A 25,018-nucleotide genomic window follows, 5' to 3' on the forward strand; every position below is an offset into this window, starting at 1 on the left:
ACATGTACGGCTTTGTCCAGGTGCCTTATTTTGGCGAGGGGATTATTCTTTATCCCCTGAGATACAATTGGCTGCTTATACAATCAAATATTTCTTGTATCCAAAGAAACTTTTAAATGTGCATTTTCAGTGCAGAAAACATTAAGAAATTGTTTACTGTAATACCTCTGGTAGGAAGAAGCTCAACTGTGTCACCCTGCCTGAGCTCGATGGATGTATTTGTGATCTGGCTCGGGTCCAGAGATGTCCCGTCCCTTCATTGCCTCCCCAGCAGTGTTGGTATGTGTTGGTTCCCTAATTTTTAGGGTGCATTAGGAAGTGCTTCAGAGCTGGAAAGCCAGTGGGGTCCTGCGTGGTGTGGCAAGGTGACATGAGGGCTAGAGATTGGACAGAGTGGTCGGGCAATGTGGCTTGGGAACTGGGAGTGAAGGACTTGTGGGTTGCCTTGCAGCTTCTGTTCTGGTTTGCCTCATACCTTGTTCCCTTCACAGTCTAGAAATGTCTCTGATCTGTGCTCCCAGGTCAGGCCTGTTCAGGCTGTCTTTTGTTCCTCCGTCCCCTTCCCCCTAAACTGTAAGGTTAGGTCACTGTCATAATATGATATTTTCACATTAATTACAATCAAGTTTTCATGTGTGACTTAATATTGCATGCAGCAAATGTTTTTTTTTTTCCTGTGTGCATATGATATTGTATAAAAACATATGGTATTAATTTGTAGATGTGTCTCATAACGGGAAGTACAAATGTCTAGCATGGGCAGCTTGGTCCTGTAACTAAAAATCACAGATAGTAATACCCAGGAGTGCATAACATTGCTCTTGTTCTTCTGTACACAGTGTGTGTATGTACAGCAAAAGAAAATATGAATTTGTATTTATAGCAGCGTCTGCATATGGATTGTGCCTTATTTCAGGTTTAATGCGTTACGTGTGAAGCATTGTATTTCATTTTCCTTGATTGTTACTGGGGTCTGTAATCATAGCTACTTAATGTTACAAGTAAGTGCTATTTTTACCCTGTCTACACAGAGGAATATGTCTAAAGTTGAAGTCAGATAATTAACCTCTAGATACATGGGGAAAGTTAAGAGTACAATGTCATTTTTACTTTCATATTTTGCTGGCAGCTAAACCTCCACCGAAGAGTTTTGCTTGGGAATGCAGGGTAAGAGTTATGGCTACTATTAGTGATGCTATGATTTTAAAAAGACAGGTTGATATGGCTTCATATAATTGATTGATGTCTTTCAAAATAGACTGGAATCTTTTTAGAATAATAATCATAGAGAACTTTATCAGCTGAAAAACCATAGGTGGCACCTATGTTGATTTAGAAACTGGTATGTTTGTAAGATGCTGGTAAAGGAAGGGGTGTTGGTTAGGAAGGAAAACAAAGAATTTTCCTAAATAATTTCTATTAAGAATTGTCATCTAAATAAATTTTAAATCTGAAAAATGACTTCTTTTTTTTTTTAACTCAGTATTAGTATTTAAATTCCAGAATTCTTGGAGTCCTTGCCTGCATCCTCTTTGATAAGTGTACTTTAAAGTTGGTAAGAGCTCTTTTATTCTTCCATTTACCATAATTCTGGAAAGATTTTTTTTCTCATTTTACTCGCAGCACACTTTTTTTATCAGCTGCAGAGCAAGCAATGAATGTCAGTCTTCCCTTTGTGACCAGTCTTGAGCATTTCCTCTTGTTGCCTTAAAATATGGTGACAGCCTTCCATGACTGTGTCAAGTTTTGATGGACGCGCTGCCCATGTATCCCCACATGGAAAGGAGATTTCTTACACCAAAAAAGAATCAGATCTAAGAGTAAAGAACAAAAACTAGTAATGCTGTTCCTGGAAATGAGAAACAAGGATTGCATGTGTAAAATTGTGATCAACTAATAATAAAATACATACGAGGGGCGTTTTTTTAGGGTCTGTTTTTAATTTTAAACAGTTGTTCCTATTAAATTATTGGTATTTAATTTGCATGTTTTGTTTACTTTTTATTAATTTCTAGTACGTTTCTTTTCTGCTTTTCCTCCTATTGTTTGGTTTGTATTATGCTGTCTTTGTTTTTCACCTCACCTGGAACAAACCAAACCCTCTTTTAAATCCTTACGGTTGAAGTATTGTTTTTGTATTGAAGTCCTGATGCTCGGGCCTTGTGGACAGGTGGCACAGTAGTGAACGCCATGGTGGGCTAGCTTCCAAACTTGCACACGAACGCATCTGTGTATTCAGATCGGTAGCTGTACATCTGTATACTTAATTTGTAAGTGAAGGGGCATACCTATGCATACAAGTACCCATAAAGCTTTGCAGGGAGCTCGGTTGAAAAAAACACACATTTTTATATCTTTTCTGCCAGTGTTCAGAAAACAGGTGGTAGCGAAGGGGGAGAGGGTAGGAGAGAATCTGTAGTTTTGAGTTGCTTCCTACATGCTTGGTTGTCTGCTGACATTTAAAAACTACCAGAAATAAGAGGAGGGAGGGAATATATTAGTGTAATTTTGTTTTACTTAGTGGGGTTCCTGCTGGGTCATAAGACACCAAGCCTTTGGAAGTGCTTGTTAGCATAGGTAACAGCGAGGGCTGCGGACAGTTCAGTTGTTACACGCCAGGAATGGGTGTTTCCTGGGAAGATTTGCTTAGAAGAATGAATCTGGTAGGAAAAGAGTCAAAGGCTCACGACTTTAGCAGTTGCCCTTGAAGATAAAAAGTAAGAGTTGAGACTCAGAGCCCTTTTTAATCTCGTTTCTTTTGCTGAGGTGACAACGGACTTTTCAACTGCCCTCTTTGTGCCGTGGGTCAGTGGGTAAGGGGTGTGAAGGGAACGGCTTGATCAGGGCAGACCTGCATTGCCCTCCATCTCTGCTGTGGCATGCTCTGCTGGGCTTCTGTTAGAGGAGTTCCTCAAAGCAGGTTTGCATCATGTGTGGAGACATATGCAGTGTTTTTGTGTTAGCTCCTCTGAGCACAGAAGAAATCCCAGTGACCACTTTTAAAACCGGTTGCAAATACTTCCTTGCTCATGCTGAGGCTGAACTAAACCCAGATGGTCCTTCCCTTGCGGTGTCCTTGAGGCCCCCCTCTCTCCTATCCTCTTGGCTTTAAGAATGTTTCTTAAAAGCATCCTCTGACGTTTTGCTTCTGAACAGACCTGTATCCCTCAGGGTGCTTGAGTGCTGGCCTGCCCAGCACATGTTTCTCTACTTGGCCCTTTCTGCTTCCTCCTCTCCCTCTTGTCCAGCTTCTGTGAGAGCACCTTTATTTTCTTTATCTTACTGGGTCTTCAGTGGTGATTGGTTGGGCAATGAAAAGAGTTTCCTTAGAAAACATTTTTAGACTCCTGCACAGATTTCCTTGCCTGCTGTTTGAGAATGCTCATACAAATTCATTTACAATTTATTCTGAATGTAAGGATTATATTGTAATAAATTGACTATGAATGTGTGCCAGTTTCCTTCAAGCATAAACAGAATTACTGAGTTGCACTGTAGGCCTTATATTTGCAAGTAACAGGGTTATAGGTCTAATAGATCCTTTAACATGGTAAGAGCTAATACTTTCAGAGAGCTAATTGCTTTTAGAGGCACAAAAGTGACTCCAGTATCATTTCATGGCTGTAACGGTACATTAATAGATGGTCCTGGTATTTGCCAGGATAGCTTAAATCAGATTTTGTTGCCATGTTGATTTTTTTCCACTGTGAAAAGAAAATGAATTATTTAAATCTTTCCTCTCTGTGTCTCTCAGTAAAGGAATTACAAATACTCTATCTGTTTCACTTCCTGGTTTATTCTCTTTGATATTTATGGAGCCTGAAGTAATGTCACACAGGCTTTATTCTCATTTTTGGAAGAAGATTAGTTCCAGTGGTTGTCTTAGAAGATTACAGAAAAAGTGTACTTTTAAAATGTGTGCAATTTGTTCGAGTATTTTCCCAATGAGCAGCATGAGATTTGTTGCAGAGAACATATTTTGCATACATATTTGTAATTGATATGAGTTGTAGAGAATGAAAAGAATCAGAACTGCAGAGGAAAACATCTGTGTCCATATGAAGCCAGGTGATGTAGAAGGCATTTGGAAGGAATGAGAAAGGTAAATCAACTGACCAAGGGTCAGAGCCAAAAATGTGACAAAGAAGATTCGAGTGAAGCCATTCCTTATTTTCCTAGCTGTGTGCAATATGCTTTCTTTAAAACTAGAGCTTTAAACACAATTAGGGTTGTATGTAAAGGAATTACAGAGGGTGCCTGAGTTTGGAAACTGACTTCTGTTTTCATTCAGTGGGACTAAGAGTTCTGTAAGCACTTCCAGCTCTTCCAAAAGTCTGCACATTGCAAACCTGCTTCTAAAATGGTGCCGCTTGTGTGATTGTATCTATACAGGTTCCCTTGTCCCTTTTGTTTTTGCCTCTGGTGGATTTTGCATTCCCTGGAGTAGAAATTTCTATGTATGGGCAAAAATAGGAATGTATTCTCAAAGCCTTTGAGAGTCTTCATTCAAATGGCATGAGAATTAAAAGGGTCAGAATGGCAGGACCTGGGACAATATGGTCTACTTCATATTGTCAATACAGAAGTAAAACCAAAACTGACTTCTGATACTACTTCCCAGTTTATCTAATTGTGATAATTTTTATTGCAAGTTTGATAATATGTGATGTTCTATTTAAAGCTCCAAATCTGAGTCAGTGTCACTCACCTTTCACTAAAAGAAACAGGTTGGATAATAAAGCTAAAAGCATGCATGGAGTTGAACAGCTCAGACACTAGAATGCAGCAGTACCCTCCAAAACAAGGAAACACAACTGGTGCAGTCAGTTTGTGGGAGACAGGCTTCATGGCTGCATTTGTCAATCCTGAGTTCTTTCTCACCGTGTGTGGAGTGGAACAAAATCACGTTTATTCTGAAGCAACCTGGGATGGCATATCAAATAGCTCTTTTTGCAAATGTTCAGAAGCATATGTTATAGTTCTAACACTATTTTTTGTAGTAAATGATTTCACATCATCACTCATACATGAGGGCCAATGATCTATACTGTAATTTTCGATAGGATGTGCATGTGTATCAGTTTACCATAATTATAATTTAGCTAATCAGAAATAGAAAATAAGTAGTCTAAATGGCTGTATAAGAACACGAGGTCCTGTTAAAGGAAATGTCATGAAATATTTTAATCTTCTTAGAAGTGCTGCATATAGTTGAGGCAGATTAAGTTTTGGCATCGTATCTGGAATCTCCCATTTCTGGTGCAGTGGATTAGAATATTAATTTAACAGCCTGTGTCATTGACAGGATTTCCTTCCTGTTTTCTCCAGTGACAGGTTGGGGTTGGGAAAGGGGGAAGGTCGTGTTCACTAAGGTAGAAAAATCTTACATAAATAATAATGAGGATGTGGCTGGAAGCAGTATGGGGTGTGTGTGTTTATATATGTATATGCTTTTATGTCTTTGTATATGTATATGCACACACTTTTTAGAGTTCTAGTCTGGCAGCCCTAACTTTGACCTATCTTGCATTTGTTATTCATGGAGGTGTTTAAAATGCCAAGTTTGTGGGGTTTTCTTGATTATTGGTTTTGGGGTGAGGGTGGTTTGTTGTTTGTTGGAGGTTTTTTTCTGTGTGTGTGTTTTTTTGTTTTTTTTTAATCTCCAGAGCAGTTTTGAGCAGGTATTAACAGCAGCTGATGGTATTACAAAAAATCCTAAGAGACCTGATTCTCTTTGCTCAGCCTTTTTTTATGCTCATTTAGAAAGTGAGTACTGTTTTATACCCTCTCTGCAATCACTTTGTACTCTGTCTTTGGAAGGAGAGTAGAGCTTTGCCTCAGTTCCTATTTCTCAGGCTTTTCTTTGGAGCTTAATGGGGATTTGGGCAAGTTTGATTGCAATTGCCATTCAAAATGTCCCATAAGGTCACAGAGCAGGCAAAATAAAACTCTTTAAGTTGGGAGTGCTAAGTATCAGTTCACCAAAAATACTGGAAATTACATTGCTTTGTTATTGTTATCTTTGTCTTCTATGACTCTCTTGAAAAGACTGAGTTGCAGGAGTTTGCAGTCAGTCATGGAAAAAATAAATGACAGAAAAGGCAGAAAGGAAGGGATGCTGTTGTTGCAATGTGTGACAAGATTTATGAGCTAGAATGAAAAGCAGAAATAGAAGCCCAGACGAAAGGTTTTCTAATGCCTTCTAAAAGTTAAAAAGCACTTATATATATATATATATATATATTTTTGCCTTGTTCTGGACACCAAATGTCCAGACTTGGGTCCTGGTAGGTATTGCTTGAAGGTTACCTGTTGTTCAGGAAAGCTAGTGATACTGACTTTTGTTTGACAGGAGGTTTTAGCTATCAATGAAATAGAAAGAATCTTTTTAACGGGTTAAGCCATATGCAAAGATGAAGACATTTACATTTAGAAAAAAACAATTTAACTTCACTTAGGTAGTATCATTACTCTGTGGCTTTATGTAAAATTCAGTTACTTTAGGACAACCTGCTTTGATGGGCATATCAATTATAATTTGATCATTTCTTTAACAGAAGACTTTGAAAAGTGCTCAAAGCTGCATTGCAAAATACTGGATACTGGGTGACAGAAAGAAATTTCTTAAACATTAGGTTGAAACCATTAGAATAAGTGGTGGTGTTGATTTAACACACCCTTGGAACCAAGGCCTTGCATTGTCTTCATGTCTGACCTTTGGGATGCAGCTTTGCCTAGAAGCTGTGAAAGTTCATGATGACCTTCTGGTAGGCGCCATGGCTATGGGAAGGTCTGGCGATCACTTCCCAGGCCAGTGTCCCAGACAAAAACAGGGAGCTCAAACCAGGCAGCTGCTGTAGCCATTAGATTAGAGCTTTCTTTGTTAATTCAGTTAAGAAGTCTTTGCACCTTGCTGTGCTGCTTGGCTTCTTGGAAGGAGAGGTAGGGTAAGGGGAGCTTTGGAGCTTAATTTATTCCCACACCTCTGTTACTCAGCCTTGGATAGGAGACCACATTGTTTCCCTCTCATTTTTTTTGTTGTTTAGATTAGAAAGGACTTGGCAATTCCTGTATTTATATTTAAGAGCATAACATCTCATGAATGATTTCTCAGTAAATAGTTTTCAGAATAGGCCACGGTGCCCATAGGCATTTTTTGATTGTTTAAATCTAGTTAGCCTTTGTACAAACTTAAAATTACTTACGCAAATTGCTGCTTAACTTTGTAACTCCTATGTCAACAAGATAATTTTGTTTTGAAAGTGCTACTCTATTTATGGCCACGGTGCTGGAGTCTATCACAAATCACAAACAGCACAGCTTCCTTTTATCTGCCTTACAGTTCTCTATGGGACAGATTATGATCTTTAACACTCAGTGGTCCAGTGGTGACAGACTCCAGAGATCTGAGAATTTTTCTTGTTTCTGTCACTGACTTGCACCATGAATTTGAACAGCATGCTTCAACCTTCTGGTCCAAATACTCACCTCTTTCTTTTTTTTTTTTTTTTTTTTTCCCCCTCACAGCCTTGTGTATCTTGTTTATCAGGTTATTAACACATCTAACCATGTGCTAGTATGATGCTCAGAATCAGTGAGCCCCGGTATCGGCTGAGGTATGGCTGCAATAATATTACTAATAGCTTTAACATAAATGGCCAAATGTACACTAGCTTTGAGAGTGATGATTCCCTTTGCATGGGCATTTCAGAAGTTGCTGCTATAATGTAGCTGTAGTCAGATATGTTTTTGTCATTTTGTAGAACTCTGGAAGTAAAGTGCTAGTTTGTTGGGGTGCCATAGTGTGCATCTGAAGGGGCTGCAGTGCTCAAGACATTGCCTGTACAAGAATCCCAATAGCAATGGTTAATGGCCAGGATTACTTAAAGAAGCTTTTAAGGCCAAGCATATGGAGACTGTATTTTCAGTGTGCAGCTTAGGGGGGTGTAATAGTCCAGTATGAAAAATAATTATATCATTTGCTAACGCAATGCTTTTTTTTCGCGCTGTTCTCGGCACTGGGAATTGTCTGATACAAACAAATGTTTATGAAACTTTTAGTCTTGTAGAACTTTGAATTGGCCTTCAATTTGGAACCTGTTTAAAGACAATGTTTAAGACTCCCATAGGCTTTGTTAGGCAACTGTGGAAAAGGACCATATTGGTTTCATTCCAAAGAGTTGAGTCCTAATTGAGGTTAAACTCAGTAATTAATCAGATGGGCTCTTCCCTTGTTCCACTTGTGACACTTCGTATAGTTGTGACAGGTTTTATTCCGGAAAGATCCAGGCCTAAATTTTGAATTCCAAAATTTGGCAGAAGTGGGTGGAAAAAAGGACCTTGTACAGAAATTCCTAATTTGTAGGCAGAATAGGTGTTTCTCATTCCTCCCTTTCTGTTGCGTTTCATCCATTTTTTTTTTCAGGAAGAAAAGAGATTATAGAGACTGGTATCTTTTTGCTTTGTTCGTACAGTATTTAGTAGCTGGACTTTGTTCTCTCCTGGAGTCAGTGAGCTCACCTGCACTAATCCTGTTACAGGACCTCCACTTCTCTTTCAGCAGTGTCATTCTATTATGTTTGGTTCAACAGTGTATTTATACTCCCTAGTTTTTATGACCATGAACATCCTTGCATTTACTATTTCTGCCTTTTGGTATATTTACACATGTAATTCATGCATACCCATCTATATAGTATATAAGGATATCATACAATTATGATCTTTGTATTCCAATGTAGAAAGATGATTTTCAGATCATCATCAAATTAGTGGCTAGCCCTATAGGGGGCTTTTTCACATCTCAGTTTTAAAATGCATCACAATCCTTAATTCTTTAGTGAGAAAAATGAAAGTAAGGGCGTAATTAGCTTTCCACGAGCTGAGTTTATCTGACATGTCAGCGAAAGTGCATCTTACTAACAGATTAATCTCTAGCTGCTGTAGTTTACACATGACAAGTATCAATTATGATCAGGCAGGGAGATTTAGATTTCACAGGAAAGAAAATAAGGAACAAAGACAACTGCAGTGGTATGAAATGATTACAAATGAAATCAAAATCGGGCTGACAGAACCTGGAAAAAAGCATATTTTTAGTATGGTGTGTGAAGAGTCATGTTTTCTTAAAGGCTGAGACACAGTTCATCACAAAAGGAAAGGCTGAAGAAAATACTTATGCACAATTCTTCTCCCTTAAGTACTTGCCACTACATGAAGCTCATCAGTGCTTTGTGAAATAACCCAAATCTGGTTTCTTTCCTTGTAAATGTAATGAAGTGTTCATTACAAGAATTGTTTTTAACGGCTCCCCTCTGGAAGGGCTGGAGTGCTTCTTATCACATCCTTGATGTTTCTAATAAATACATGCATCTCCGGTGGATGGGACAAGAAGATTAACTCTGGCAAGAGACTGCAATAACTATATTGAAGAATGGGTTTCATACCTGGGAGCTCAGTTTTGTGCCGAGATAAACTGGCATAAATCTCGTCGACTACAAAGGGTACAAGTCTGAGTATCACAGATCAGAACTGACTGTGTAATTTGGAAATGAGAATATTGCACTGCTCCCTGTAAAGTTATTTGAAAAGTAAACTATTTACTTATGATTGGAAATAGGTGTTAGTAAGATTTTAATAAAGTTTGAGAGTGTTGTTAGTGAAGACCTTAATGTCAATACTAGTTTTCTGGGGGGGGGAAAAAGACAGCTGGAGAGTAAAGTTGCCATTTAGTAACCTGAAATGCTAAATGAGTAGTGTTTGACAATTACTTATGTGACCGTTAGCAGTAGCTTACATTTGCTGGGGGAAGAAAAGAGATCTCATTGAAGATACTTGTGAAAATCAGCTGCATTTTTCAAATTTTAAATAGAAAAACTGAACACCTAAGAACTTAAGAATGTGCTGGAGAAGTAACCTAGTAATAGCTTTTTCGGTAATGAACTGTGCTTATTTTCTACTGATAGTTTTTTGGAAAACAGTCTTCTACAAAATTCTAAAGCTTGCAACATGGGACATTTGATGGAATAATTTTCTAAGTTTTTTTTTTTTAATGTCTTTCTGTTAATGTGGAATTAATTATTTTTAAAAACATATACCTCTTCCAGTTTTCTTATAATGTTATTACTAAGATTGATTGCTTCTTCCCTTCTCCTCTCTTTTTTTCTTGGCCTTAACTTGTTCCCACCAGTGTGTTTTTATTGTGTGATGCACAACTAGTGCTTACTAAGCATACGTTTGGAGAAGGATGGAATTTAGTGGAAAGTCACAGCAGAAATCCCATATTCTTGGCCTTGTCAACAGATACCTAAAAATAACAATCTTAATTGGCAACCAGTTTTTCCGTGTGCTGTGAATTTTTACCATTATTTTTCTTTTCTGACGTACACGAACCCTGTGGTATCTAGACTAGCACTGTGTGTACAGGGGTTCGTAGGAGGGATGGAGATGAGGATGCCTGGAGGCACTGCTGTGTGGATTATGCACCAAATACTGCTTCACCAGTGCCTTTCTCTGGTGGGGTATGCAAAGCAAGAAACATTGGACCAAGTGAAGAGAAAATAAGATCTGACCTGCTCTGTCAGCAATTGTTTTAGCAGTTGTTCTCTCCCAGCCTGAGCCTCTCTCTGGCCTAGCCCATCAAAATGTGAATTGTGGATGTGGACAAATGCAGATGGCTTTGAAAGGGTTTGTAGTCCAAAGAGAAACTGGGGATACAGGCTTGGATCGAGTCTGACAAGGGAAGAGAAGGGATCGGTGAGTGGAGCAGGAGCAGCAGCCTGTAGCCTTGGCTCCTGAGGAGCCCGAGTGCTGCCAGTGCTGGGGCGGCCAGTTGTGAATGGCCTGAAGCGACGTGGATTCTGAAGGAGAGATTCACAGCAGAGCAGTGAGGTTTTCGTGTGAATATTTCTTGGAAGGTTCTCCTGGTCATTTGTCCCGCCCTCTCTCTGAGGGCTTTCACCAGGGGAAGTGGCATTACTGCCAGCTCAAAGTTGGGAGTTGCTGTATAGATTTGTTAATGAGAGATGGAAAGGTCAGGCTGGGAAGAGCCTTACCAGAAAAGCAGCTTATATTTGGTTGAGTAGGGCAGGCCTGTGACCGGTGATGGAAGGGTAAGGTGCAGCCTCTGAAGGTTAATGGAGTGTTTTTAATGTACAGCAAATGCTTACAGGACCCTGAAAATGGCCTTGAGTGCTCTGTGCTGAGTATCTGTGTGTTTCAGGATGCAGACTTCTGTGAAACAGGACCTAGTTGGGGAAGGTGACGAGCTGGCTTTTTTTCGAAGGACAGGAGGAGCGCTGCCCTGGAAGCATGGCACAGAGCCACAGCCTGCTGCAGCGTATCCCAGCTCAGCCTGCCAGAGCCCACCGAAGTGCATGCTTTTAATGTATTCAGTTTTGTTATTTTTATCTTTTGCGTGGCGTGCTGTGGTGGTTAAATTTCAGCTGAGGTGGGTCAGTGAGAGCAGGTTGTTCCAAAGGTGAAAGGCCACTGAAGAGCTGATGAGCAGCTCTGCAGGGCTAAACGGAGGGACGATAAGCTGCAGCCGCTGCAGTTCAGTGTAGAGTGTCTGTGAGAGGGACCCAGTCTGCTCTGAGCTCGGCCGGGCCCGGAGGAGGGAAGCCTGGGCAAGGGCTGGGAAGCCTGACCTGCTTTGGCCACACTCAGCACTGATGGTGGCTGCTGGGGAGACTTTTGATGCGGCTCCATGAATGTCTTTCTGCAGTGATTAGTGTTGGATTCAGAAGCAGCACACGGTGCACACAAGACACACCTGTCAGGCGAAGTTTAAGAACTGAGGTGGTTACATGGAGAAATTGTATTTATTGGGTAACATGCACTACTAGCCGGATGTTGTTACTGCCACTGATGCAGAAGCTCAATACTTCTTCATATGTGGTTGTTTTTTTTGTTTCCCCCTGGGCTTTCAAATAAGGGCAGATTAAGGAATGGCACTGGGGTGCATATTAGCTTGGTAATTCATTGTAATTTATTAACTTAGTACCTGGAGCAGAGAGGCAGAGAAGGTGGAAACTCAGTGCTTCCATAAGGCTCTTTACCTTTAAAGGCAAAGTCCATATAGTTAGGATTTCTTATCGGAGAATCGAGCACATTTGGTGTGAAAGGATTTGTGACTTGTACACAGAAGGGGCTTATCTTCACGAGAAATGTATGACTTTTTTACTTAGGGGCAGCTAACAAGTGTCAATTGTCACAAGATAAAACGTAAGGACAAGGTGCTTTTTCTAGATAAACATTCTAAGTCAGCCAAATGGGAAGGTAGGACTTAATTTACTGCGTTTACATTGTGATAAATCCACAATGCTTGATCTTTGATATGTTTTCCTCTCAGAATAAGTGATATTTACTACTTAACCTCAAACCATGACTCCTTTTTTAGAATATGGAGACAAATTCAGACGTAAAAGACAATTGAAGCTCTTTCTAAAGTGTTAAGGACTATTTTTTAATACAAGGAAGAATTTTGATATACTCTCATAATAATAGAGTAACTTAGTTTAGAAGGGACCACTGGAGATCATTTTGTCCAGTCTGCCCCCACTCAAAGTAAGGCCAACTCTGAAGTTAGGTTGCTACTCATGTAATCCACTGATACTCTGAATCAGTTTGTGGCTTTTGATTTGGTATATTCGACTGTAAGGTTGACCTGTAACTTCAATGACATCATTATAACCTTTGCACTTTCTAAGAGGAATTCTTTGCTAGGTCAGTGGTAATTTTTGCTAATGACCTAATGAGGTCAAGATAAAACCTAGAGGTTTCAGCTTGTTGCTTTCTTTTTTATAGTCACAGCTATACTTAAGGTGAAAGTCGTCTTTTGAAAGCCTTAGCAACGTACATACTTGGGGTGAACCAAAAGCTAGTAACATCAAATTGTAAAAGTAGTAAGCTTTCAGTCAAAGAGGAAGCAAGATAGAAACAGTAGCCTTTGTTAAACGTTTGGACTCACCAGTTTACTTCACAAACTGTAACTTCAGGAATTTTACTTTGTCCTTTCCCAACTGTAATTAAGGTCATAGATACCAGACTAAACATTAATAAAAAATAAAAGCTGATTAGCAAAGGAAAGAAGTAAAGGTACTATCAACCCATAAGAATTTACTCGAGCAGAAAGGCACTTCTGAAAACTTCTTCATGAATGGCAATGCTAGGAAGATATGTACTGTGAAGTCTGTGGAATTGGCTGGCGTGAGTTGAATAAGAGGTTTGCTGTAACTAGTTACTAGAACTTGCATTCGCTATTTCCTCTTTAATACAGACTCCTGTGCTGTTCTACATTGGGTTATACGTACAGCAGAAATCTTAAATTAAAAATATATTCCAGATATTAAAAGCCATTTTTAATATCTCGGTTTGCTTGTTGACAGCAGTTTGCCTTGATACTTTGACACAATTCATCACCAGCTGCCCTCACAGATATTAATATATCCTGTATCTTAAGAATGCTAACCAGGATTTGCTTTTTTGTCTATGTTTATAGCCGTCGGTCTGGCCAGTATACAATGAACCATGACCATTCCAAGAAGACCCCTGATGGAGCATCGTTTGACCGCTCAGGATCCCAGGACTCCTTGGATGAACTGTCTATGGATGACTACTGGAAAGAACTTGAAAACATCCATGAAACTAGAGGAAATAATCAGGAAGAACGAGTAGCACTTGTAGTGAAAGAGCCAGATGGTAATGAAATCTGTTCTTGTGAATGATCATCAGTTTGCTGATTTAGGAATCTTTCTTTAAGTATTATTTCAAGAGATGGCACCCACCAAACACATTGAAATCAAAAAGAAGGTCACTCTGCTGAACATCCACTTTGAAAATTCTGTTGCCTCTGATGCATATCACCAGAAACAGGCAATGCCCTGAAAAAGAATTGTATCAGAGATGAGTAAAAGGCTGGTTTTCCTTTAAATGGCATTTGCAGAACATTAGAAAGGTGCCTATACTTGCAGATCACAATTGAAGCTTTATTTGTAGTTTACTGTTAAACTAACTTACCCTTTCACTCTTTGTGTATGTTGTTCGTTATTGTAGCTATTGTGGATAGAAACCTCACGCTTTAGAAGACAAGCCAATGATTAACCGGGTTAAGTTTAGTGAGTAACTTTCTACACTTGTAACTATTGTGACTGTTCAGTTGTATTATTTTTGTTTCTCAGAAGCATCAATTATGGGACACTCCTGAGGGCATGATCTTAGAAGAAGTTGGGCCACTTATTTTTCTTGTCCTATCAGACAAAAGAGGAGTAATGGCCTTACTGCTACTCTTCTCTCAAAAATTATTTTTTAACAGTGCAGTATCTGTCTCTCCCCATTCTTACGAGAGGCCCACAGTCTCAGTAAATTGAAATGGTGAGTTTTGCATTTTGGTATGGCCTCTGCATGAGTGAGAAGAATGTGCTCCATTAGCTTTCAAAGGGATTTGTACTTCTGCCTCCCTAGGTGTTTTGAAACATCACTGCTATTTACAAGCCCTCTGAAGAGGGTAACAATGTGGCCTCTGGAGAAGGCAGTAAGGCTCCAAGGCCATGTGCCCAGGGAGCAGGGCATCTGATGGAGCTTCAAGGCTTTCTCCAGAGAAGCAGAGCCCATTGTTCTTCAGCACGTGAGCTTCTTCTCTTACCTCAGCTCACTGATGCTGCTTCAGGCTCTGCACTCCAAAACCCACCATTTCCTTTTTATATATAGCCTTCTTCCCCCTAGTTAACTGCTACAGCTTGAGCCCCTCACTCTGGCATGAAGCCCAAGGGAGTCAGCACAGCTGAGTTGATCAGACTGAGCAGCTGCTGCTTTGCCCCACACCTTGCCTAATAAGTACTCCTGAATGTGTGGGACACTGCACCTGGCTGATGGGCCTGCCTGGGCGGGAGCTTGCTTGAGACAAAGCCCTGCAAAGGCAAGGCAGGGGAGAGATGAGGTATACCTCACATTTTCTTTGGAGAAGGGGTATAGCTCTTCTTTCCAGCCCTAATAACAAAATGTGAGAGTTTTGTCAGAGGCACAGGATTTGGCCACATGCCATAGCAAAATTTTTACTTGAAATTTTATACCTTTTCTGAATGCTGTTAATATTCAGGTGCCCACTTGGATGTGCACTGGGTGCTGTGGGAAATTGCAGTCAACAGTGAAGTTGATATGCCAGCTTTGGAGTACTTCTAGATACCTGATAAGTGGAAAGGTTGCTTGAACATTTGAGAGGGTTGTTGGCATTTGGCACAAGCTCAGCTGCCACAGTGTGTTTTAAAAAACTTAGTGTTTTAAAGAAAGTATTATTAGAGAGATACTGATTTCAGAAGCAGAAGTTTTGCCATTGCTGACAGTATTTTATAGCTTCATATATATATATTATATGATATCATATGATATTCATATATCATATAATTTCATGTGCAGTGATCTGTCAATAAAGGATACTTTATCAGCTGTAAGACTAAAGCAACAATTGTTTTGTGGGCTGTCATGTCAGCAGGCTGGAAACGATGTCATAGGAACCGATTAAAAAACAGCATTAAGTTGACTCCTGTAGCCTGGTTTGTCCTTCATTAAATTGAGCTGGTGGACAGTTGTAGGATTAATATATCAAGAAATGTAGGCAGAACCATGTTCGTAAGGGAGCTAAAAAGATTGAGGATTGAACTAAAAATCAATGAAGCAGCAAGGATCAGAAGCTTTCAGGCTTCCCCATACACATTTATGCCTGGATACATAAATATCAAATGGTATATGATTTAATAGAAGCACTGTAGATTATTATAAAGATTGCCCCCAACAGTCTGTATTGGATTAACTATGTTAAAAGCTTTGATATCGTATGTTAACCCTTTCAAAGCTCTTACAAACAATAGCTTTTTTCCAAGTTGGGACAGTGTAAGTAGTTCTTAATTGTGGATCCCCATAGTACTTTCCCTGTGAACTGATTAACTGTACCATGGCATTAACATCCCGTGTGCTTAGCAGTACGCAAAAGCCAACATCTATGCCTTTTTCTCTTCACCTTGCTTAGAGGGAGAACTGGAAGAGGAATGGCTGAAGGAGGCAGGTCTGTCAAATCTGTTTGGTGAGAGCTCTGGTGACTCCCTGGAAAGCATGGTGTTTCTGTCCACACTGACCCGAACCCAGAAGGCAGCAGTAGAAAAGCGAGTAGAGACTGTCACACAAACCATGAGGAAAAAAAACAAACAGCACCAGATTCCTGATGTCAGAGATATCTTCAGGATACAAGATGACTCAAAGGGAAAAGTAAGTTCCTGTCCATTGTTTTCTTTGATTCTGTGAGAGAGAGGGACATGTATGGTTGGGGGGGAGAAGAGGGATGCACAGTCACAAAAGGAATCTTTCAAGATCTGTGTCTACCTTTTCACTGATTTTCAAGGGAATTTTCTGCTGAATTTACAGGATTAGCATTAGTCCAGACTTGACATTGCATTAAGCAATTTTAGTATGTAAAAAGAAGTATGTTTATTGGCCTTATATTACTTGAAGGTGATGAATAGAACAGCCACTCTGTGGTAAAGATATTAATCTGAATTAATTTTAACGCTAATGCAAAACATGTGACAACAGTCACCCAAAGAGCTATCAAAAGCCTGCTTTTTTCTTTGTGTGGTAGTGCCCTGAATCCATCCTGAGGGATCTGCCAGATAGGTGGCAGTCCCTCTTACGTACTGCTGCTCTTGTTTCTTTTTTAAAAAAAAAAAAGGAAAAGGGGGACATCAACCTAACCTCGTCTATTTTGGCTAGGTCTTTATGCCTGTCTTCTGGGTGCATAGACCCCTCACTAACTCCCAGGGCCTGTGTGTGTCTTTAAACTGTGTGTGGGAAGTTGCTCTGGCAGGTCCTGAAGGGTCCCAGTTTCCCTCATGGGGTAGCGAATGGGAGAGTTCCTGTCCCATATGCAGCAAAGGGGAAGGAGTGAAATGGAGACTATGATCAGAATTCCTCTTCTGTGGAGAAATGTATGCGTCTTGTCTGCTCCACCAAAAGCAATGAGATTTTTAGCTGTAAGAAGACACTCTGACTTGATGGAAGTGGATGGCTAGCTTACTTGACCTCAGCCCCAGCCTTTGTTCTCACTGCTGCTGCTGCCATTCAGTGCAATGGTAATGGTCATGGAAAGCAAGGTGAATTTTGAGGGGGTTTAACTTCCTTCTTCCCTCAACAGCTTCCTCTCCTTCAGCAACTTTCAAATTTGTTAGAGTGAAATGTAGTGAAGGGAGTGTGTAAGCTCAAATTCTGAAGGCATAACTTCCTTTTCCACGGTTCTGCTTTGCATGTGGTTGCAAATGGTGTATTAACTCCATAAAAGCTTTCCAGGATCTGATTTGGAATTGACTACACCTAAAAATTACCAGATCTAATAGCAGAGCAATTTAGGTAAAATATCATATAGCTTGAAGCAGTGTAATTTCCCTTTCAAGTGTGTTATTTCAGTAAAGCGCAGTAAATACTCATGTTCCTGAATTTAAGCTGCACATTGTAATGTTTGAAAATCGTGTCACAGTGTTCAGTAGACTTCTGTGTATCTTAAAATAGATGTTTTTATATCGATGACATCAGTGAGAAGAAATGCAAACAGACAAATGATTGTAGCCATTTAAGATGTATAAAACAGAAGTTTAGAATATTTATTAAATGTAGAAATAACCGGGGGAAAAGAAGACTTCTTTTAAACAAGTCTCCTTGACTGAAATAAAATAATACAAGTGTAGGCCCTTAAACCTATACCACATTCTTTTCTGCAAAGCAAGATAATTGTATAGAAATCATTGCTTGTGGTTATTCATCTCATCTGTCACAGAAAGCCTGTAGTGCAGCAGCTTCTACCACTTCCCTAGGTAACTTGTCTCGGTGCCTTGTTACTCTCCCAATATTAGACAGCTTTTTATGTAACAAAAGAGGACTGAAGCCATCTGCAGTTGTATGAAGTCATTCCAGTTTAATAATAGCCTCCAAATCCCTGTAACCTCCCTTCACCTGGAGGAAAGCAGGAGGAAAGGTAAAACAATAGTCTTGATGTTTTGGATCAACACAACAATTGTGTTGATGTTGGTACTAAATTTCCTGCCATATTCCTGAAGAGAAGCTAGACTCGGTATCTTGACAGCCTCCTAGTCTCCTTCTACTGCTCTGTGAAACAGTAATAATTTTCTGGGCAGTCATGCTATCTTCTTTCACCTGTCAAGATCTCAGATTTAAAAAAAAAATAAAAAGCGGATTTGTGTTGGTAGTAGAAATCTTTAAAACTTGATTTATTTTTTTTCTCAGTATGCATGGAGTTATACAATGCTTGAGTAAAATAAAATTAAAAATCCGGAGTGCTAAACATTCATTGTTGATTTGAGTTGCCAAAAGGATAATAAAAATTATATATGGGTAAAAACTTATATGGGTGTAGATTTTCTACAGGTTGTAAAATATTTTTTTCTCTAGTAGGTGTCATCCAGTTCATAGAATGGGGCAAATCTTGAGACTGGGTAGTGCAGCATTGTAGAAGGAAGAAGATGGTTCAAATCCTTTCCTGTTTTGTTGTCTCTTCAGGGTGTTCCAGTTTTGCTGTTAGGACTATAAGCTGTAAGCACCGATATTAATGCCAGGCCACCCTGCAAAAGAGATGGGATTGCTTTGTAAGGGAGGCAACCATGCAAGATTTTGCAAGAGGGACGTATTTCAACTGAGTCAGTCAAAAGGTCTCCTCCACATTCCCTTTCCATATACTTTCCAGTGCAAATTATGGCTTCAGGTCAAAGACCACGATTTCTTAGTCTTTGTAACTCTGGAAAATCAAGTCTTATACCTTAGCCTTTTAGGAAAAGGGGTAATGGACTTAATTACTTCTTTTTTAATTACCTAGATTTCAGATCCCCTTGGACTTTGGCAAAGGGTTTTCTACTGAAAAACACAGGTGCGCTTCTGCATAACCCTGAATTGCAGGAGTTTCTACAAACACACGCTTGGTTTTATAGGCGTGCGTATTTATTTTTCCTTTCTTAGGTCTGTGATGGAAGTGAGCCCTCAACTGTGGGAACAAGTGAAAACAAAAATGAAACGCAAGATGGAACAAAAGGTAATGCCAAACAACTGTCTGGGCTTTTTTTCCTCCTTTTGTTTTGTAGGCTTTCAACTACACAAACTACTACATAGGTTCTTATTACAAGTAACTTTTCAGCAAAATAAAATTAAATTCTTATGAGAAACGTGTTCTGGCCTGCATTGACGTGGTTTAAAATTTTTAAAGTGTGGCTGTAGGTAGTGTCCTTTCAGCCATCTGGGAAACCTTGTTTGTTACCAGCGATCGTCTTATAATTGAGTCCTCTGAGAGAAGTCTCCTCGCATAGCTAATGCTTAGGTCTTTCCTGATCCTTAATTTATCCCTTCTGGTTTATCTCTGCTGTACAGTACAGGAAATGAAGCATTATACATAAGCTCATCAGTGCATGCAAGGGAACAAAAACAAATGGACTATAAACATCCAAAAAAAGTGAGAACTGGTGATGTATCTGCAGCTCAAACTAAAAAAAAAACAGGGATCGAAGGAAAAAGTTATTTACCTTTTTAAGGAAAATGGAAAGGAAATAGCATTATGTAGTAGCAATAGTGTATGTAGGACTGAGTTGTGTTCAACAGCGCGTGATTACTCCAGAGGGGTGTAGTACCCACTGAAGACCCCTCCCTCTCACTGCCAGGTAGGACAGAGCACCACAGAAGTCCTTAGCTGATTTGATAGGACCTGTTTTGAGAGCATGAATTGTGATGAAAGACTTTCACAAAGCTTTCTGCTGTTCTTCAGGTCAAATAATAAAAGGGTGGCTGCCCTGCATCATATTAGGTTTCTTCAAAGTAGGGGTTACACCATGTCTGTTATACCACCATACCTACCACTGCAGAGATCAGGATATTAACTGGCAGCCATTTAAGCTTTTAAGATACTGCATTGCTATTCTGCATTGTTTGTATGTTGGGTTTTTTTTTTTTCCTTCTTCCAGGGGACTGGATAGCATATAGGTGTTAGACTGACTCCTATAGCTGCTTAAATAGTCAAGCAGGTGGATCAAATTCCCCGCTGCATGTTACTTACCTGTAATTAAGCCACCAAATAAAATACTGCTGCAGTTCTAGAATACTGACTAGTAGTATTCTGGAAAAGTTGTTACTTTAGGATTGGACTTAGAAAACAGCAACAGACAATACAGAGCGTGCATGGAAGTTGAAATGGGAGACATAGATACATAAACCAGCCCTGAATATCACCAAATCTGTCTGTTTCCAGAAGTTTTGTTAATCCTTCCCTCCCTCCCTCCCTCTCAGAAAACCCCACTCCAATAAGAATAGTAAAAAATTGGGAGGACTGCCAGACTGCTGGTTCAGCAAAAGGGAAGGAAGAGATGCCTGGTGCTTGTGTCAATAAACTGCACTGTAGGATTCAGAGCTGGAAAACGACCAAACAATTATTAGTTTTTATCACATCTGGTTCTTTTTTTTTTCCAGTGGCCCTGATGAACCCTTCAGAAATGTGAAGTTCTGAAAGGCAAATCCCATATGTTAGCTCTCCTCAGTACAGATTGTGATGTGGATGGCAAATGCAGCCTGCTTACATCCTGATATACTTCTGCTTTTGTCAACATGCTAAAAGTGGGCTCTGCTGCCAAGATTGGAGCAGGAAGAAAAAATCAGTTTAATTTGCAGTCAAGCCATGCAAATTTGATGGTGTTAAAAGCACCACACCTGTTTCAGTGCTGTGCTGTGATCTTTCCTCCAGAATGATGAGCAAATTAGTGTTATACAAACAGTGAATGAATTTAAGACAAAAAGTAAACCATGCCTGATATTTCAGAAATAGTAAGTATTTATGAAATCCAAACCCAAAGACATTATTTTAAAATGGAAACCCTCTTTAACAGAGAATTAGTACCAGTTTTACCTGAAAAATATTAATATCATGTCAGACATTATAAAAAAAATCCAAAGCTTAATTTGAGATGTCTTAAAACTGTTAGAGTGAATGACTCTGGCCTTTCTCCAAAGGTGATGACTGTTCCTAATTTGGTATTTGAATGCTGCGTTCCCAAGTGCTTCTGCCAGACTGAAGATGATAATGGTTTGCCTTTAGAGCATACGTGGGCTGTGTGAACCTGTGCTCACTCCTGCTTTCTTGCCAGTCTGACACACCCTGTTTCTTGCCTAAACACTGTAAGCAAACTCAGGGGATAATAAGAAACCATTACGTTTTTATTCCTTTCTGCCTGATCCTCCTCAAACAGAACAGTTTAATGAGTTCCTAAGATTTTTTTGTTGATAGATGCATATTTGAGGTTTTTGGGAAGGACCCTCACTTACTGTCTTTAAGTGCCTCTTTTTTTCATGTAGATACAGAATGTGTCTACAGGAAACAAAAATAAAATTCAGAATCATGTATTAAGCTGTCAAAAGACATTATTATTTTAGCAATCCGTAACACTCACTAAAGACCTGCAAAGCTAGCAGTATGTTCAACAGCTATGAAAGAAAAGAGTAATCCCAAGTTGGTTGAGATACCTCAAGGAATAAAACAGAAAGAATAAAACAGATGAAAAGCTAAATACTCATTAACTTAAATAAGGGAGCAGCAAAACTCAGTTTACTGTGGGACTGCAGTTGTCCTGAACACACAGGATTAGCTACTAGGGAAGAATGTTAGGTAAAACCTCTGTATAAGCATCATCAAATGGATGAAAGAAAATGTAACATGAGGGAAAAGAGCTGTAATGTTTGCTTCTTGATAGGGAAAAAGACTGAAATGTAGTTGTATTTTTAATTAAAGAGTTTGTTTCTGCTTTTCATTTTGCATGCTAAATGAAGAATCTATGACTGAAGTGACAAGAGTGTTAGTGAAAAGATTACCACATTTTTTATTTTCTATTTAAAGTCTGCTATGAATTAGCATTTTAGAGAAATGCTTTGTCAGTCCAAAAGAAAAATAATAGCTGTTCTACCTTTCCAGTTCTAAATTAAGATCTATAAACATAGCTCCATCAGGGTATACTCCAGATTCTCTAGCAAAACTAGGAAATAGCAAGGTTGACACTACCAGTATTTCCATGTTCTATTAAAAAGAAACCCAAAATGCAGCCCTCACCACACTCCTGAAGAATTGCCCTCATTTTATGTGATCTTTAAATAGCACTGTGAACCATGGAAAAGGTACAGGACTAATGTAAAATACGGTTTCCACATCCTTATAGCAATATTTACATTTTTCTGTATCTTGCATTTCTCTTGTGGAACATGTAGTTGGCAGGTTGGCAGAACACCAAAGCTGCTTCCTCTTACAGCTGCTTCCTAGTTAATGAATGTACAACAACAGGAGCAAGGCTGTACAACCAAGAAGAAACTCCTTGCAATAGCAACATTTCTAGACCTTTCAAATGTGTACAACGTTACCAAGACATCTGCTTTACACTGCACCTTCATATGACTAGAGGACTGAAACAGGAGCTACTGCCTTTTCGTTTGTTAACATCAGATCCCTCCCAGGCTGGTAGGAAGTATGTAGGTCATGTATACACCACATTAGCATGACAAAAGTCTTGGGGGAACTGGGAACTGTTCCTTTAGTTCAGATGCATTAAATAGTTTACACTATATATACAGATACACACACGCAGGGAGGCCAAAGATCGAAGCCAGGGATGAATTTGACCTTGGATATGTTTGGTTACTGAGGTCTCATATATCTCTTTGCTGAAAGGAGCAGCTCTAGTTTCAGGATCAGCTTAATCTTTAGCGTATGCCCCAGGCATCTTTCAGGGTCTATGGAAAGTGAACAGAAGCCACTTTGGAAAGAGCCAGTGGCGAGTAACACACACAACAGGCAAAATTTGGAAATGTTTTATTCTTGGTTGTAAGTACAGTCAGTGTTAACTCAAATCCACCTTCTCTCTGGAAGTGTCTCAGCTGTACATAAATTACCTAAAGCACTGTGCCCTACTAGGGAGTGGCAGTGGTAGCTGCAGCCACTTGCCTGTCTGTCACCTGAGTTTGGCCCTGGCAGACTGAGGTTATTTTCAGGACTCACTCTAAAAGCTACCACAGACTAGTCTTGGCTTTGTGTCATTAAGTGTCATTTGTGTCATGCTTCATACGTTGTTTGGGTTGTGTGCTTGCAGCTCGGCTCTTTTGCAGACCACTGGAAGCATCAGTGTAGAGCAGTACTTCCCTGATGCTTTCACTCTTAATCAGCATTTCTGCAGCCTTTCCCCTGCTTCAAGGTCAAGTGTTGCTGTACTTGCATTTTCGGGGAGTTTTTTTCTGGCTTGGCTTAACGTAGTTATGCCAGGCCAAAATTTCCCACAGCAGTGTATAGAGTTTAATTTATTATGTTATCACAATATTCTTATACCAAAGCATATGCAGTGTTCATGGTTCTCTTCCTCAACTCATGTCCGTTTCCATCCCACTTTTCCTGCATTTGTGGTATATTAGCTTTGAACAGGCTGCAGTCTTGTGTGAGTAGGATTCTAGGCAAAATCTTGGTCCCACTGAAATAAGCAGGATTTATTTGTTTATATTTGCCCTGGTTTTAAGAAAGTCTGAATTTCATCACAAATACTTGCAAGATATTTGTAGTGCCTTGTACAAGGAACCTAGTTCTGGGTGTATCCTTTTAAGAAGTACCAAATCATGAGAGAGATGGTAGAGATATCAGAATCTTTCTCTGGCTAAATTGTCTTCGTTACTTTGTATTAAATAGTGTTATTTACAATATGATTTTAATTTTGCTTCTTTCATGATACATTTTTAACTTCAGTCTGAGAAGCAGTGGCCGATTTACAATGAAATAGGACTTCTTTTTCTAAAAGCAGAACTGCCTCCCTTTTTTTTTCCTTCTGTTTTTTTTTTTGTCGTTGTTGGTTTTTTTCTTTTTAAACAAAATATGTTCTAAATTTGTCTAGTGTTTGATTCCTTTAAGGAACAAAGAAAGAGAAGTAGGGCCATTGCTGAGTACTTCGTCCTTCCCTGTATCATGGAAACATGTCCAAACAGTTCTGAGAAATCTAGACTCTTCAGACAGAGGTGAGGACAGGAATGCTGGGACAAAGACATGATCTGTGTACTCCCAGTTATTCCCAGATGTTAATGCTTTGGATCATAGAGAAAACATTCTCTTTTGCTTTTGAAATTTTAATGGCAGAAGGAATTGCTGATTTGGTTGCAGGGTCTTTGAGGCTAGAAGGCATTTGACAGCAAGAAACTTCTGATGCCAAAGCTGTTTGGCTCTGGAAAATTCTGGGAGTCTGCTGTTTGTTTAAGGTAGATTGCATTTTCTTTTCATAATAGATAAATAGCAGAAAACCCCATGCCTTGGCAGAATTATTCAAGAAAAGCTACAAAAGATGAACCCTTTTAAGAAGCTAAATTTTCAACTGACATAAAAAATATGCAGAAATGAGTGAATTTGCAACCAGAAAGTCCATCACTTGCTCAACATTACTTTCTACTTGGTTTTAAACTTATTTTCATGCACTGAGTGGTGCTTAATTGTGCTGCAGTTGGTTATTAATTTTTTTCCTCTGTTTTCAGGTCCAAAGCTTAGTCTTGTAACAGGTGAGCAGAATAGCCTGCTTGAAGACATGCCATTTTCGGACACTGACATCAATTTGGAGATACCATTTGCAGAACAGGCAGCTAATCTCAGAGACAGCTCAGCAGGCAAAATGTGCAAGGGTGGAGGGGGTGACACTCTTCTTCCGGTAGGTGTTTCCCATTTATTGATCTCTTTTATTTTTGTTTATTTTTTTTTTTAACTAGTGGTAGTGTTTGGATGATATTTGTCTGAAATGGGTGAATTACATTTAGAAGAACTTTGTCGGAACCAGCTTCATGGAGATAGACGTTCTCAAGATAACTCATTTTTGGGAATAATATTCTCAATAACAGTGAAGTAACTACTTTTATGCCTGTCTGTTTGGCAAAATGCACTCTTTGTGTAAGCAATTACAGACTGGTAATATTAAGCTGGCAT

At 39.4% G+C, this 25,018-nt stretch overlaps 1 protein-coding gene across 2 annotated transcripts in view; it reads left to right on the top strand.

The window, feature by feature from the left end:
* ARHGAP18 (Rho GTPase activating protein 18) overlaps positions 1–25,018 on the top strand; it is a 101,228-nt gene that overhangs the window by 47,962 nt on the left and 28,248 nt on the right. For both annotated transcript variants that reach the window (XM_080390433.1, XM_080390432.1), the window contains exons 2-5: positions 13,502–13,701; positions 16,025–16,260; positions 19,012–19,084; positions 24,577–24,746. In XM_080390433.1, the coding sequence (XP_080246559.1) occupies positions 13,502–13,701; positions 16,025–16,260; positions 19,012–19,084; positions 24,577–24,746 (679 nt within the window). The remainder of the gene's footprint in view (positions 1–13,501; positions 13,702–16,024; positions 16,261–19,011; positions 19,085–24,576; positions 24,747–25,018) is intronic.

The sequence above is a fragment of the Falco punctatus genome, assembly GCF_963210335.1.
Source record: "Falco punctatus genome assembly, chromosome: 5".
NCBI lineage: Eukaryota > Metazoa > Chordata > Aves > Falconiformes > Falconidae > Falco > Falco punctatus.